We start from the raw sequence: 17,092 nt of genomic DNA, 5'->3' as shown, positions 1-17,092 counted from the left end.
AAATACGGGAATAATTCGCAGCCTGCCATACCCAGGTGTGGTGTGGGGCGGAGATCAGGGAGAGTTCTTGTAACTCTGTCTGGGATTTGGGGAGAGAGGGGAAGGGATAACTAGGTAATATAGGAAGGGCTTCAAGACTTTCTGGAGTTGTTCTGTCCAGTACAGTAGCCACTAACCGCATGTGACTACTGGGCACTTGAAATGTGGCTGATTCCAATTGAGATGTTCTGTAAAGGTAAAATAAACATTGGATTTCAAAGATATGTGTGAGGTCCATGACTATGCCAAATGTCATGCCCAGGGTTAGGTTCCAGCCCATGCTGAGGTTGAGGGGAGTGGGTGGATGGGCAGATAGCTGAAAGAACACTTGGTCGGGGGGGCAGTGCGGATCGGGGGGTAGGCAGGTGAAACGTACTTTTATTTAGCAGCTAGCTCTCATCAACAGCTCTCTCACACTGTCCTGGCTGCTTGTTCCGGGTGCTCCCATACATAGAGCTGCGTGGGTGGCTCTCCCTTGCCTTCAGGGTGAGCAGCTTAACTCTTTCCCTCTGGGCACAACCCAGTTCCTGGCTCTCCCCTGCCTGTCTGCCAGACAGCCAGTCTCCCTTACAGGGGTCAGTAGCTTCACTCTCTCTGGGCGCCAGCGCCTGCACAAGAGCCGTGCCATGCTGTGCTGTGCCAAACTGAGCCCCAAGAGCTTAGCATCAGCAGGGCAGTTATGCCTTTTACAGACAATAGTGGTACAGGGCCAAGGGATGGCCTTCCTATGTTATGGCTACATGGCTGTGATAACAGGTGGAGTTATACGGTGCTCTAAACTTGCTGAGTCATGCAGGCCTGGACATCTGCCTAGGCATATTCCTTGACCAAAGCACATCCGTGTACTTTACAATATGGTACCAAAAAAAGAGTGTAAACCACCTCAATAATTATTTTCATGTTGATTCTATGTTGAAATAACATTTGGGTGTATTGGTTTAAATACATATTATTGGCCAGGCTTGGTGGCTCACACCTATAATCCCAGCACTTTGGGAAGCCAAGGGCGGTGGATCACCTGAGGTCAGGAGTTCAAGACCAGCCTGGCCAACATGGTGAAACCCCGTCTCCACTTAAAAAACAAACAAACAAAAAAACAAAAATTAGCTGGGCATGGTGGCAGGCACCTGTAATCCCACCTACACAGGAGGCTGAGGTAGGAGAATTGCTTGAACCCAAGAGGCGGAGGTTGCAGTGAGCCAAGATTGCACCATCGTGCTTCAGCCTGGGGGACAAGAGCGAGACTTCGTCTCCAAAAATAAATATAAATAAATAAATAAATAAATAAATAAATATTATTACCATTAATTTCACTTTTTATTTTTATTTTTTGAGACAGAGTTTCGCTCTGTTGCTCAGGCCAGAGTGCGGTGGCGCAATCTCGGCTCACTGCAAGCTCTGCCTTCCGGGTTCACACCATTTTCCTGCCTCAGCCTCCCGGGTAACTGGGACTATAGGCGCCTGCCATCATGCCTGGCTAATTTTTTTGTATTTTTAGTAGAGGTGGAGTTTCACTATGTTGGCCAGGCTGATCTTGAACTCCTGACCTCAAGTGATCCGCCCACTTCAGTCTCCCAAAGTGTTGGGATTACAGGCATGAGCCAGTGCGCCCAGCCCCAGTCTATATTTCTATTAGATATCATTACTTTAGAATTATCTGTCCAATATGGTATTAAATTGCCACATGCAGCTATTTACATTAAAATGAAAATTACAATTAAAAGTTCATTTTCATGTTAATTAAAATTAAAATTAGTTCTTTATTTGCTCTAGCCACATTTCAATTGCTCAGTATAGTCTATAAGCCATAGAACACCTCCATCATCACAGAAGGTTCTTTGGACAGTGCTGCTCTAGAGACTACTTGAAGGCTACACCTGCTGCTTTTTTAAAATTAAGGGGTATGATGGCCTGGATGTTGGAGCTGCTGACTAACATGCTCACCTATCCCTTGGTATTAGAGGTGAAATGATCGGAAACTGGATGGGTCATTGGGGTCAGCACTGTCTTGAGGTGGGACAGCACTGTCTTTTAAAATCAAACGGGATGGCAAAGATAGAAGTAAGGCTTCCCCCAGAAAATAAAAAAAAGAAAAAAATCAAACTGGAGCTCACATTTCAGGCTTCTGAGAGAAGATTGGTGGTTGATAGGGAAGAGAGTACCACCTGCTTTTTAACTGTTTTCTCTTAGGGTAAAGCCTGTTAGCCAAAAACTTTCCTTATTTTTCTTTTTTAAGGGCAGGCTATCCTCTTCCCACTAGTTCACTAGAGAATTATAGTCATTTATATACACTATTTACCATTTATGTCTCGTATATGATTATGTGTTTACAATTAGATATGTCGATAATTGTTAATTATATTTGATTCCAATTCTACACCATACTATAATATGCTCATTCCATATAGTTTATTGTTTTTTTAGCTCTAAGCAGCTCCAGCAGAGGAAGCGTGGTTGTGGAACCTTCTTCCTCCAGTAGCCTAGGTTATGCATTTTCAGCTGAGATGATATCACCCCAAACAGGTGAAAATTGGCTCTTTTCTTTGAAGCTGTATTGAGATGCAGTCTCATACCATACCGTTCATCCATTTACAATATATAACTCAGTGTTTTTTGATATATTCATAGGGTTGTATAACCATCTCAATGATCTAATTTTAGAACATTTTGTTTCTCCTAAAAGAAACCCTGTATCCATTTGCTGTCACACCCCATTTCGAATTCCTAAGCAACCACTAATCTATTTTTGATATTTGCCTAGTCTGGAAATCAAAAATTGGTTTCAGGGGTGCGGTGGGGATCTTAGATAGAACAATCATCTGTGGCCCTCTAAAGCTTAACCCATCCAGGCATGGTGGCTCACACCTGTAATCCCAGCACTTTGGGAGGCTGAGATGGGAAGATTGCTTGAGCCCAGGTGTTCTATTTTAAAAAAAAAATTAAAAAGTGAAAAATAAAGTTTAACCTGACTGACAAAATTTTATTCCTTAGTACTTAATTTATCTCACTGAGTTTTCTTGGGTATTACGTGAGCAGCATTGACAGTGAGTTCATGGAAGATACACAAAATGTGTGGAAGATCAGTGTTACAAACTATGACAAGCAGATGGCTGTGGTTAGAGGACTTTCTCTCAATCAGTTGCTCCATCTCAAAGTTATATGGTGAGAGGTGGCCTGCAACTGCCTGTTGGCTGCCGTTGGCTGCTTTGCTAGTGTTACTTATGTTTGATCCTCAGTACTTTTGTGATTTGAACTTTGAGTATTACATGAAAATACTTTATTTTAAAATTTTATTTACTTATTTTTTTGAAACAGGGTCTTATTCTGTTGCCCAGTTTGGAGTGTCATGGCATGATCATAATTCACTGAAGCCTCAACTTCCCAGACTCAAACGATCTTCCCACCTCAGCCTCCCAAGTAGCTGGGACTACAGGCATGTGTCACCACACCTGGCTAATTTTTGTATTTTTTGTAGAGATGAGGTCTTGCTATGTTACCAGGGCTGGTCTTGAACTCCTAAGCTCAAGCTATCCTTCTGCTTCGGCCTCCCAAAATGTTGGGATTAAGGGTGTGAGCCACTGCACCTGGTCTATGTTATTTTTATTTTTGTTTTTGTTTTTTTTTTTGCCCGCATGTCTATATACAATTCAGAAAATAATTTATGTTTTATTATTTAATTCTGTAAAAATTATTCAATTCATCGTTAAGTTAATCAAGTGCTGAAAAAATGTTGACACTATCTGAATGAGTAATAGTTTAAAAGTTATTTTCTTTTTACTTTTTAATTTTTATGGATAATAGGTTATATGTTTATGGGATACAGGAGATATTTTCATACAGGCATATAATACGTAATAATCACATCAAGGTTAATTGGTTATCTGTCACCTCAAGCATTTATTATTTATTTGTGTTACAAACATTCTAATTTTACTCTTTTAGTTTTTTATTTTTTTATTTTTTTATTTTTTTATTTTTTGAGACGGAGTCTAGCTTAGTCGCCCAGGCTGGAGTGCAGTGGCGTGATCTTGGCTCACTGCAAGCTCCGCCTACCGGGTTCACGCCATTCTCCTGCCTCAGCCTCCCAAGTAGCTGGGACCACAGGCGCCCGCCGCCACGCCCGGCTAATTTTTTGCATTTTTAGTAGAGACAGGGTTTCACCATGTTAGCCAGGATGGTGTCAATCCCCTGACCTTGTGATCCACCCGCCTCGGCCTCCCAAAGTGCTGGGATTACAAGCGTGAGCCACCGCGCCCGGCCTCTTTTAGTTATTTTTAAATGTACAATAAATTATTGTTGACTTAGGTTGCTTCCAAGTCTTGGCTATTATGAATAGTGCTGCAGTAAACATGAGAGTGCAAATATCTCTTGGGCTACTGATTTCATTTCCTTTGGAAAAATACCCAGTAGTAGGATTGCTGGATCATACGGTAGTTCTATCTTTAGTTTTTTGAGGAACCTCCATACTCTTCTCCATAGTAGTTATACTAATTTACATTCCCACCAACAGTGTCCAGGGGTTCCCTTTTCTTTACATCTTTGCCACCATTCGTTTTTGTCTATCTTTTGAATAAAAGCCATTTTTACTGGGGTAGGATGACATCTCATTGTAGTTTTATTTTGTTTTGTTTTGTTTTGTTTTTTAGACAAAGTCTCACTCTGTTGCCCAGGCTGGAGTGCAGTGGCGCAATCTCAGCTCACTGCAAGCTCCACCTCCCAGGTTCACGCCATTCTCCTGCCTCAGCCTCCCGAGTAGCTGGGACTACAGGTACTCACCACCATGCCTGGCTAATTTTTTTTGTATTTTTAGTAGAGACGGGGTTTCACCATGTAAGCCAGGATGGTCTCGATCTCCTGACCTCATGATGCACCCACTCCGGCCTTCCAAAGTGTTTGGGATTACAGGCGTGAGCCACCGCGCCAAGCCTGGTTTGTTTTTGAGACAGAGTCTTGCTGTGTTGCCCAGGCTGGGGTGCAGTGACAAGATGTCAGCTTACTGCAACCTCTGACTCTGGGATTACAGGCACTCATGACCATGACAGGCTAATTTTTGTATTTTTAGTAGATAGGATTTCACTATGATGGCTGGGCTGGTGTTGAAATCCTGGTTTCAAGTGATCCACCTGCCTCAGCTTCCCAAAGTGCTAGAATTACAGGCATGAGCCGCTGTACGCAGCCTCATTGTGGTTTTGATGTTCATTTCTCTAGTGACCCATGATATTGAGCACTTTTTCATATGCCTATTTGCCATTTGTATGTCTTCTTTTGATAAATGTCTATTCAGGTCTTTTGCCCATTTTTAATTGGATTATTAGATTTTTTTTTCCTGTTAAGTTCCGTATTTATTTTGGTTATTAATCCCTTGCCAGATGAATAGTTTGCAAATGTTTTCTCCCATTGTGTGGGTTGTCTCTTCACTTTGTCGACTGCTTCTTTTTCGGTGCAGAGGCTTTTTAACTTAATGTCATCCCATTTGTACATTTTTGTGATGGTTGCTTGTACCTTGGGAGCATTACTCAAGAAATCTTTGTCCAGACCAATGTTGTGGAGAGTTTCCCCAGTGTTTTCTTGTAGTAGTTTCATAGTTTGAGGCCTTAGACTTAAGTATTTAATCCATTTTGATTTGATTTTCATGTATGGCAAGAGATAGGGGTCTAGTTTCATTCTTCTACATATGGATATCCAGTTTTCCTAGAACCAGTTATTGAAAAGACCATCCTTTCCCCAATGTATGTTCTTAATACCTTTGTCAGTAATGAGTTCACTGTAGATGTAGATGCATGGATTTGTTTCTGAGTTCTTTATTTTGTCCATTAGTCTGAATGTCTGTTTTTATGTCATGCTGTTTTGGTTATAGCACCATAGTATAATTTGAAGTCAGGTAACATGATTCCTCCAGTTTTGTTCTCTTTGCTCAGCTGGCTTTGGCTATTCTGTTTTCTTTTTTTGTGTGTGTGGTTCCATATACATTTTAGGATTATTTTTCCCATTTCTGCAAAGACTATCATTGGTATCTATTTTTGTTTTGAGAGAGGGTCTTGCTTTGTTGCCCAGGCTGGATTGCAGTGGTACAATCATGACTCACTGCAGCCTCAACCTCCTAGGCTTAAGTGATCCTCCCACTTCAGCCTCCTGAATAGCTGGGACTACACGTGCACACCACCATGCCTGGCTAATTTTTACATTTTTTATAGAAATGCGGTCTCCCTATGTCACCCAGTCTGGAGTCATTGGTATTTTGATAGGGATTGCATTGAAGCTGTAGGTTGCTGGGGTGGTATAGACAATGTTGATTCTCTAATCCATGAACATGGAATATCTTTCCATTTTTTTGTGTCCAGTTTTTTTTTTCTTTTCTTCCTTCCTTCCCTCACTCCCCCTTCCCTCCCCTCCCCTTCCCTGCTTTCCTCGCTTCCACTTTTTTGAGACAGAGCCTTGCTCTGTCACCTAGGCTGGAGTGCAGTGGTGCAATCTCAGCTCACTGCATCCTCCACTTCCGGGTTCAAGCGATTCTCCTGCCTCAGCCTCTGGAGTAGCTGAGATTACAGGCACCTACCACCACGCCTGGCTAATTTTTGTAGTTTTAGTAGAGATGGGGTTTCACCATGTTGGCCAGGCTGGTCTCGGACTCCTGACCTCAAGTGATCCACCTGCCTTGGCCTCCCAAAGTGCTGGGATTACAGGCATGAGCCTAGCCCTCCTCAGTTTCTTGCATCAGTGTTTTAATAGTTTTGTTATAGAGATCTTTCACTTCTTTGGTTAAGTTTATTCCTATAAACTTAGGAATTGTAAATGGGGTTACTCTCTTGATTTCTTTTTAAGATTGTTTGCTGTTGGCATATTGAAATGCTACTGATTTTTGTGTGTTGATTTTATATTCTACAACTTTACTGAATTTGTTTATTGGTTCTGATAGTTTTTTGGTGGAGTCTTTAGATTTTTTCAAATATAAGAGATCATATCATCTGCAAACAAGGATAATTTGACTTCTTCCTTTCCAATTTGGATACTCTATTCTTACTGTTGTCTGGTTGCTGTAGCTAGGACTTCCAATACTATGTCAAATAACAGTGGTGAAAGTGGGCCTCCTTATCTTGTTCCAAATCTTAGATAAAGGCTTTCAGTTTTCCCCCATTGAGTATGATAATAGGTATAAGTCTGTTGTATATGTGTTTTATTATGTTGAGTTATGTTCCTTCCATACACAGTTTTTGGAAGTTTTCTCTCATGAGGGATGTTGAATTTTATCAAGTGCTTTTTCAGTATCAGGTAAAATGATCATATATTTTTTGTTCTTCATTCTGTGATATGTTGTATCTTATAGATTGTTTTGCATATTTGGATCATCCTTGAATCCCTGGGATAAATCCCAGTTGGTCAGGATGAATGGTCTTTTTAATGTGTGGTTGAATTCCATTTGCTAGTATTTTTTTGAGGATTTTTGCATCAGTGTTCATCAGGAAGATTAGCCTGTAGTTTTCTCTTTTCTTTTTCTTTTTTTTTTTTTTCCCCCCAAGAACACTTTCATGTAGGAAGTTTTCTTTTTGATGTGTCTTTGTCTGATTTTGTTATCGGAGCATACTGGCTTCACAGAATGATTCTGGAAGTATTCCTTCCTCCTCTGTTTTTTTGGAATAGTTTGAATAGGATAGGTATTAGTTCTTCTTTAAATGTTTGGTAAAATTCAGCAGTGAAGCTATCGGGTCTTGGGCTTTTCTTTGCTGGGAGACTTTTTTTTTTTTTTTTGAGATGGAGTCTCGCTCTGTCGCCCAGGCTGGAGCGCAGTGGCCAGATCTCAGCTCACTGCAAGCTCCGCCTCCCGGGTTCCCGCCATTCTCCTGCCTCAGCCTCCCGAGTAGCTGGGACCACAGGCGCCGCCACCTCGCCCGGCTAATTTTTTGTGTTTTTAGTAGAGACGGGGTTTCGCCGTGTTAGCCAGGATGGTCTTGATCTCCTGACCTTGTGATCCGCCCGTCTCGGCCTCCCAAAGTGCTGGGATTACAGGCTTGAGCCACCGTGCCCGGCCGAGACTTTTTATTATACCTTTGATCTCATTACTTGCTGTTGTCTATTCGGGTTTTGGATTTCTTCATGGTTTGATCTTGGTAGGCTGTATATAGCTAAGCATTTATCCTTTTCGTCTAGGTTTTCCAATTTATTGCTCATGGTAGTCTTTACTGATTTTTTGAATTTCTGCAGTATTGGTTGTAGTGTCTCCTTTTTCATCTCTCATTTTATTTATTTGGGTCTTCTCTCTTTTTTCTTAGTCTGGGGAAAAGTTTGTCAATTTTGTTTATCTTTTCAAAAAAACTTTTTATTTTGTTGATCTTTTCTATTGTTTTTGTTTCATTTATTTCTGCTTGATCTTTTTTATTTATTATTATTTATTTTCTTCTATTAATTTTGGATTTGGTTTGTCCTTGCTTTTCTAGTTCTTTAAGATGTATCAAGAGGTTATGTACTTGAAATTTTTCTACTTTTCTTTTTTTCCTTTCTTCTTCTTTTTTTAAATTTTTTCGAGAGAGCCTTACTCTGTCACCCAGGCTGGATACAGTGGTGCAATCTCGGCTCACTGCATCCTCTGCCTCCTGGGCTCAGATGATCCTCCAACCTCAGCCTCCTAACTAGCTGAGACTACAGACATGCACTACCACGCTAGGCTAATTTTTTTTTTTTTTTTTCTGTAGAGATGAGATTTTGCCGTGTTGCCCAGGCCTATCTCGAACTCCTGGACTCAAGGGATCTGCCTGCCTTGGCCTCCCAAAATGCTAGGATTATAGGCTTGAGCCCGGGAGGTAAAGGCTGCAGTGAGCCATGATTGCACCAGTGCATTCCAGCCCAGGCAACAGAGCAAGACCCTGTCTCAAAAAAAAAAAAAAAAAAATTCAGGGCTGGGTGCAGTGACTCATGGCTGCAATCCCAACACTTTGGGAGGCCGGGGGGGGGCAGATTACTTGAGGTCAGGAGTTCAAGACCAGCCTGGCTAACACGGCAAAATCCTGTTTCTACTAAAACTACAAAAATTAGCTTGGCGTGGTGGCAGGTGCCTGTAATCCCAGCTACTTGGGAGGCTGAGGCAGGAGAATCGCTCGAACCCAGGAGGTGGAGGTTGCAATGAGCCAAGATCGTGCCATTGCACTCCAGCCTGGGTGACAAAGTGAGACTTGGTCTCAAAAATATATGTGTGTGTGTGTGTGTGTATATCTGTATATAGATATATGTGTATATATGTGTATATATATATGTGTATATAGATGTGTGTGTGTGTGTATATATATATGTAACTATTTCTCTTTTTTTAGTTTTAATTTGCATGGAATACCTTTTTCCATCCCTTTATTTTTCAGTCCATTTGTGTCTTTGTAGGTGAATTGTGTTTCTTGTAGGGAACAGATCATTGGGTTTTGTTTTTTAATCTATTCAACCATTCTATGTCTTTTGATTGGAGTGTTTAGTCTATTTACATTCAATGTTATTATTGATAAGTAAGGACTTGTTCCTGTCATTTAATTTGTTTTCTGGTCTTCTTTTCCTTCTGACTTTCCTTCCTGTCTTCCTTTCTGTGAAGGCAATTTCCTCTAGTGCTACATTTTAATTTCTTGCTTTTTTTTGTGCATCTGTTGTAGATTTTTTCTTTCTTCTTTTTTTTTTTTGGTTTTGGAGACAAAGTCTTGCTCTGTCACCCAGGCTGGAGTGCAGTGGCATGATCTCAGCTCACTGCAACCTCCGCCTCCTGGGTTCAAGCAATTCTTGTGCCTGAGCCTCCTGAGTAGCTGGGATTACAGGCATGTACCACTGCACCCAGCTAAGTTTTGTATTTCCAGTAGAGACGGGGTTTCGCCATGTTGGCCAGGCTGGTCTCAAACCCTTGGCCTCAAGTGATGTACCTGTCTTGGCCTTCCAAAGGACTATAGCCATGCACCACCACAACTGGCTAATTATAGGCGTGAGCCACTGCCCCCAGCCAGTTTGTTTTTTATTTGAAATTACCACGAGGCTTACAAATAACATCTTATACCCCATTATTTTAAACTGATGACAACTTAGCACTGATTACAAAAACAAACCAACTAACAAACAAGCAAAGAGGAAATTAACAAAAACTCTAACTTCATCTCCCTGGTTTTTAACTTTTTGTTGTTTTTCTTTATATTTTATTATACTGTCTGTGTCTTGAAAAGTTGTTGTAGTTATTTTTGATAGGTTCATCTTTTAGTCTTTCTATTCAAGATATGAGTAGTTCATACACCATAATCAGAGGGTTATAATATTCTGTATTTGTCTCTGTAATTATTATTTTCAGTGAGTTTTATACCATCAGATGATTTCTTATTGCTCGTTAACGTCCTTTTCTTTCAGATTGAAGAACTCCCTTTTGCATTTCTTGTAGGACACATCTGGTGTTGATGAAATCCCTCAGCCTTTTCTGTTTGGGAAAGTATTTCTCCTTCATGTCTGAAGCATATTTTCATGGATATACTATTCTAGGATAAAAATTTTTTCCTGGTCTGGCGCAGTGGCTCATGCCTGTAATCCCAGCACTTTGGGAGGCTAAGGCAGGCAGATCACTGAGGTTGGGAATTCGAGACAAGCTTGACCAACATGGAGAAACCCTGTCTCTACTAAAAAAAAAAATACAAAATTAGCTGGGCATGGTGGTACATTCCTGTAATCCCAGCTACTCGGGAGGCTGAGGCAGGAGAATCGCTTGAACCCGGGAGGCGGAGGTTGTGGTGAGCCGAGATCGTGCCACTGTACTCCAGCCTGGGCAACAAGAGCAAAACTCAGTCTCAAGAAAAAAAAAAGTTTTTTTCCTTCATCACTTTAAATATGTCATGCCTCTCTCTCCTAGCAGACTGAGAAGTTTGCTGCCAGACATATTGAAGCTCCTTTGAATGTTACTCAAGGCCCAAGAGCTCTTCAGTCAGCTTGTGGTGAATGCTCTCAGGTCTAGGTCTCTCCTTTCAGGGCAGTGGGCCCCACTCTGGCCCAGGGCAGGTCCAGAGATGTCATCTAGGAGCTAAGGCCTGGAATCGGGGACCCTAGGAGCCTACTTGGTACACTACCCCACTATGGCTGAGCTGGTACCCAGCTGCAAGACAAAGTCCCCTTTTCTCTTCTCTCTTCTTTCCTCAAGCAGGAGTTGTCTCTCCTTGTGGCCACCACAAATAAGAGTGCACCAGATCACACCCGAAGCCAGCATAGCCCTGGGTCTCAACCAAGGCCCATGGCGAATACTGTCTAGGTGCTGCTCATGTTTATTCAAGGCCCAAGGGCCTTTTAGTCAGCAGGCAATGAATCCCTCCAGGACTGGGTCCTTCCCTTCAAGGCAGTGGGTTCCATTCGGACCTAGGATCTGTTGTATCTAGAAATGTCATCTGGGAGCTAGAGGCCTCGAATGGGGGCCTCAGGACTCTGCCTGGGGCCCTGTTCTATAGTGGTTGAGCTGGTATCCAAATCGCAAGACAAAGTCCTCTGTATCCACCCCTCTTCTGTCCTCTCCTCAAGTGCAGGAAGCAGTCTCTCCCAGAGCTGCAAACTGTGCTGCATGGGGTTGCGGGAGGGGTGATGCAAGCATTCCTTTGGCTATCCCAGCTGATGTTTCGCTAGGTCACTTGCACCCCAAGTCCACTGGCTCTGATCCCAGCATAGCACCAATAGTTGCTCAGGAATTAACAATCCTTGTGGCTTTTCAAATTTCTTAAGGATCCTAGAGCACTTTAGCATGCAGTGGTAGGGCTAGCCAGAACTCAGGTAATAACCTCTAATAACCTCCGGGATGGATGATTCCTCTCTGACTAGGGCTGGTCTAAATGCTCTGTGGGCACTGGCAGAATTCTGCCCTGTGTTGGCTTTCTGCTGTGACAGCACTGAGTTCCAATGCAAAGTCCCATAATTACTATGAGGTCTCTCCCCGAAGCACACGGATGCTGTCTGTGCCATGAGGCCACTGCCAGGAGACTGGGGGTAGAGTGGTGTTGGCAATTCAAGACTGTCTTTTCTACCTTCTTTGGTGCATCTTTCTGTAATATGATGTTAAAACTGGGTACTGTGATCACTCATCTGAGTTTTGGTTCTTATGAAGATGATTTCCTGTGTGGATAGTTATTTTTCGTTTGTTTTTTGCGACGGGGTCTTGCTCCATTGCCAAGCAGGCTAGAGTGCAGTTGTGCAATCACAGCTCACTGCAGTAAACTCTCAGGCTCAGGGGATCCTCCTGCCTCAGCCTTCTGACTGAGGCTAGGACTCCCGACTGGGACTACAGGCATGCCCCACCATACTCAGCTATTTAAAAAAATTTTTTTTTGTGGCAGGGGGAGCAGTTTTGCCCTGTTTTCCAGGCCCACCTCAGCCTTCCAAAATGCTGAGATTACAGGAATGAGCCACCATGCCCAGCCTGGATAGTTGTTCAATTTGATGTTCTTGCTGGATAATCACTGGAGCGGATGTGTTTGGCCATCTTGCTCTACCTCCTCCTCTAAAAGTTCTTTTCTTTTCTTTCTTTTTTTTTTTTTTTTTTTTTTTTTGACAGTCTTGCTCTGTCACCTAGGCTGGAGTACAGTGATGCCATCTCACTCAGCTCACTGCATCCTCTGCCTCCCAGGTTCAAGTGATTCTCCTACCTCAGCCTCCTGAGTAGCTGTGATTACAGGCATGTGCCAGCAAGTCCTGCTAATTTTTGTATTTTTAGTAGAGATGAGCTTTCACCATGTTGGCCAGGCTGAGTCTCGAACTCCTGACCTCAAGTGATGCACCCGCCTCGGCCTCCCAAAGTGCTGGGATTATAGGCATCAGCCACAGTGCCTGGCCAGGTATTTTCTTATATCAAGCAAAAGTTAAAGGTTATGTTCACTAAAAATAATTTTAAGAGATTAAAATTTTTGGCTGGGTGTGGTGGGTTATGCTTGTAATCCCCACACTTTGGGAGGCCGAGACAGGTGGATCACAAGGTCAGGAGTTGGAGAGCAGCCTGACCAACATGGTGAAACCCCGTCTCTACTAAAAATAGAAAAATTAGCAGGGCATGGTGGTGCATGCCTATAATCCCAGCTACTCAGGAGGCTGAGGCAGGAGAATCGCTTGAACCCAGGAAGCGGAGGTTGCAGTGAGCCGAGATAGTGCCACTGCACTCCAGCCTGGGCAACAGAGTGAGACTCCGTCTCAAAAAAAAAAAAAAATTAAAAATTTTTAATTGTTTTTCATTTGCTGAAAAAAATTAGAATATTTAAAATTTTGATTATATTGCTATTATATATTTATATAAGTTGATCTTTTGCAGGTTTAACTTGAGACATTATAATATATACATAAAACTAAAACTTAGCAAATACAGTTGTGAAGTTAAATATTAATATCTTTTTAAAATGTTAATTTAACTTTTAACTTAAAAATTATTTCTCATTTTGTAACCCAGTAATGAATAAAAAGAGCATGCTTTATACATACTCTTTTTAAAATGTTAAAGCATATATATATATATATATATATATACATATAGTACATTAACATGTATTTGTGGTATTAACATTTCATGGAGAGAGGGCAATTAGGAAAAAAATATCTTAAAAGCCAACTTGGGGTGATTATGAAGAGTTGAGAAACAGAAACGCTGTATAGGGGTCTCTCTTGTTAGGAGAATTTGGGATGGCAAAATGTCGATTGGATGGAAATGACCTTACTGGTTGAAGGTATGCAAGCTTACACCTAGAGAGTTCCATGGTATTTCCCTTCACTCATTTCTGTGGTGTTTTCTCTTATATTTTTGAGCATCTACTACTTACAAGGCTCTATGCTAGATATACTAGTAGGAGACAGGCTGGAAGTTGAATAGGGTGACCCAGACAATACACACATGTGGAATACATCGTTTCTACTTTTACAGTTCTTTAATTGGAGAGAGATGATAGAAACATGGAAAATTCATTCATTTAGTAAGAATTAAATGTAAATTCATGGTAAACATAGTGTAATGTTTGGCTTATTGCTAAAAATTTCAGTTTACCTATAATATTCTATGTGTTTGTTTTATAATGTCCCTGTTTGTGTAGTGTTTTTAGCATTCCGTGGTACTTTGTATGTATAGTATATAATCATTGTCTAATGTAACAGCTTTAGCTCTGAGGCCAGGATATGAAAGGAAATAATGTAGGTTATGTTTTGGGGGAATTTGGCTTCTGCCTCTTCGTGTGTTGTATTGAGGGAAAATAAAACTGGGATTGGAGAAACAGTCAAGGCTGTAGAGTATGTCTGGGAAACCTAGGACTGCAATTTCTGAATCCTGAGTTTGGTGGTTTCTTTTGCCTTTCTGGAAGTCTGGCAACCATTTACAGATACAATGGAATATACTTTCTTTTGGATCTTTTAGAGCATGTCCATTGGCTGTTGTAACTCAAAAGAGGGCCTCAGCCTTGCAAATCACCTCGCATCGTGGCCTCTTGGCCGTACTGTGTTATCAGCTGGGCTTTGAAGCCGGTCCTTAAGAGGACTTCTGCATGCTTTAGTTGGTGTTTTGGCCTCTTTGTTCCTTCCGCTGCCATTCACCTGTATTTTTATTTTATAGGTGTCTCTGCAAACAGACTCATGGGTGGTGCCATGCAGCTTACCTTCCGCAAGATGGCGTTTGACTATTACCCTTTCCACTGGGCAGGTTAGGAAAACTCTGAATGGGGCCAATTCTAGCATAGCCCAAAACATTGAGGGCAGATTCCTGGATTCATCCCTGACTGCTTAACAGGAGGTTGCCAGAGATTGCAGTGCATGCTCAGAGGGGTGTTGGAGATACCCCTCTTCAAGAGGACATCTGGAAACTTGCAGCTTCCACTGTTGATGATTCTTTATGAGTAATGAGAGAAAGTGAGTAGGGGAGATATCTAGGGCCTGAGATATTGCTTTTGATTCTACTCTCAGCCCCTCGCTTCCACTAGTATTAGAGCCTCTCCAGTAGTCCATAGTCAAATATGGCAGCAGTCAACAGCTTGCCTTTAGGGAGCCTTTGGGAAAAATCACATATGGAATCCAGAAGAATGTGCAACCTATCATTGAATAATTTTTCCTTATCCCAGAGATTTTTGGACTGTGGGTAAGGAATCAGGATTCTGAACTATGACTATCCTGATGGAAAGGAAAAATTGGAACATTCATCAAGATCTTCGGCTAAAATCTTTTCACTTCTTCTTTGCACAGGTGATAGCTGCAAACATTGGGTACGCCACTGTGAGGCCATGGAGACCCGAGGCCAGTGGGCCCAGAAGCTGGTGATGGAATTTCAGAGCAAAATGGAGAAGTGGCATGAAGAGACAGGTCTGAAACCACCCTGGCACCTGGGAGTAGACTCTCCCTTTCGGAGAAGAGCAGGTGGGTTATGAGGAACTGGAAGACTCCAGTTGCTTAGCTTCTTGCCATTTATCTTTGAATAACAGTGAAGATAAAGCAAGAACTAGCTGATTATCCCAACTGTATCTAATGAAGAGACATCAGTGACTTTTTTCTTTACGGAGACCTCTTTGACCTCAGGGATAGCCGCAGTGTTGATGTCATCATCTCTATTCAGTAGACTGTTGTCTTGGTCTTAAGAATAATATTTTTGAGTTCATCTAGGAGCTAGACAGTGTTAAGCTCTCTTTCCTACATATAGCGTTAATGATCTTAGGATTTTTACTTTCCTAACTCTATTAATAATGAGAGTTGAATGTATCTGATTCTTTTTCCCACCTTATTTTTATTTAGATTCTCTTTCCAGTCCTCGAAAGCACCCTCTTGAGAGAAGCCCCTCTCAGGGCAGACAGGCTGCCTTTCGGCCTCCAGCATGGAACCGCTTACGCTCTAGCTGCCTGGTGGTACGGGTGGATGACCTGGACATCCACCAGGTGAGGACATGGTTGGAAAGAGGTGGAGCAGTTTACGTGGAAGGCAACTGGAACAGTATGAACAAAGTTTTGGAATTTGGGGACTATTTACCTCACTTCTGGGAAGATTAATAGTTTGGTCTGTTTCTTTCTGAGCAGGGCTGGTGAGATCAGGACTTGGGAATTCCCCCAGTTTTACTGTGACTGCTTTGCTTTGAACCTCCCGCTGAAAAAACTAACTCGTGTAGAGTGTGAGGCAGGTGTGAGAATGCCTAGAATATGTGTGAAATGCACTGTGTTCCCCGTGACAGATTTTGGAGGGACGGTAGAGGCTTTATGCTTCCTAAGTGGAAATGGAGGTCTGCTCTAAGTTTGATTGTTGATACTAACAGTAAGTTGTGATTGTTTAGGTTTCCACCGCTGGACAGCCAAGTAAAAAGCCATCTACCCTCCTTTCCTGCAGTCGGAAACTTCACAACCTCCCCACCCAGGTCTCTGCCATTCATCTTGAGTTCACGGAGTATTACTTCCCAGATAATCAGAAGCTTCCAGGTAAGCATCTAGGCTGGCTATTTCTTCTGTCTAGCTTGTGCTTTTCCCATTTGTCAGCTTTCGGGCCACTACTTACATTTTTATTTGTTTTTAGGAGTTTTCAGTGTTTGAGTAAATTTAGCATACTTTTGTTAAACACTGTGCCCTGTATAAATGTGTACCTTTGCTCTGTTCATAATATAGTTAATATTAGGTGGTAAGAGCCTCGCTATTGCTTTTTACAGAATTGTTTACAGTTATGTTTCTGTTTTTTCCTCTGCTTTCCAGTCCCTTGTCCTAATCTTTACATTCAGTTAAATGGTCTGACATTTACTATGGATCCTGTCAGTTTGCTCTGGGGAAACCTCTTTTGCCTGGATTTATACCGCAGCTTGGAGCAGTTCAAAGCTATCTACAAGCTGGAAGATTCAAGTCAGAAAGATGAACATTTGGACATCCGACTAGATGCATTCTGGTTGAAGGTGAGGGGAGAGTATGACTTTTATCCCCTGCTGGTAGCCACAGCTGCATTTTTTCAATGGACATAATCCATGATTTTGCTGTGTCCATTTTGTGGAAGTAAGAAAATAGTTTCAGAGCCCAAATGATCTTTTACATGTGTATTAATAGCGGGATCCTGAGATACTCAGATGACCATTCTGAATTGTGTTTCATTT

General features: G+C 41.9%; 1 protein-coding gene across 4 annotated transcripts in view; it reads left to right on the top strand.

Annotated features, from left to right (window-relative positions):
* The window catches only part of BLTP3A (bridge-like lipid transfer protein family member 3A), a 79,373-nt gene that overhangs the window by 45,763 nt on the left and 16,518 nt on the right, over nt 1-17,092 (top strand). For 3 of the 4 annotated variants that reach the window (XR_012433872.1, XR_012433871.1, XM_005553249.5), the window contains exons 9-13: nt 14,600-14,686; nt 15,223-15,393; nt 15,766-15,905; nt 16,295-16,436; nt 16,704-16,897. Coding sequence is in view for 2 of the 4 variants with exons in the window: in XM_005553249.5 (XP_005553306.3) it covers nt 14,600-14,686; nt 15,223-15,393; nt 15,766-15,905; nt 16,295-16,436; nt 16,704-16,897 (734 nt within the window). In the remaining 2 variants the exon portion in view is untranslated. The remainder of the gene's footprint in view (nt 1-14,599; nt 14,687-15,222; nt 15,394-15,765; nt 15,906-16,294; nt 16,437-16,703; nt 16,898-17,092) is intronic. The other variant, XM_015449542.4, reaches the window with a different exon arrangement.

The sequence above is a fragment of the Macaca fascicularis genome, chromosome 4 (assembly GCF_037993035.2).
Source record: "Macaca fascicularis isolate 582-1 chromosome 4, T2T-MFA8v1.1".
NCBI classification, from domain to species: domain Eukaryota; kingdom Metazoa; phylum Chordata; class Mammalia; order Primates; family Cercopithecidae; genus Macaca; species Macaca fascicularis.
Note: the sequence above shows the minus strand (reverse complement) of the source record. Positions and strands in the feature narration are given on the sequence as shown.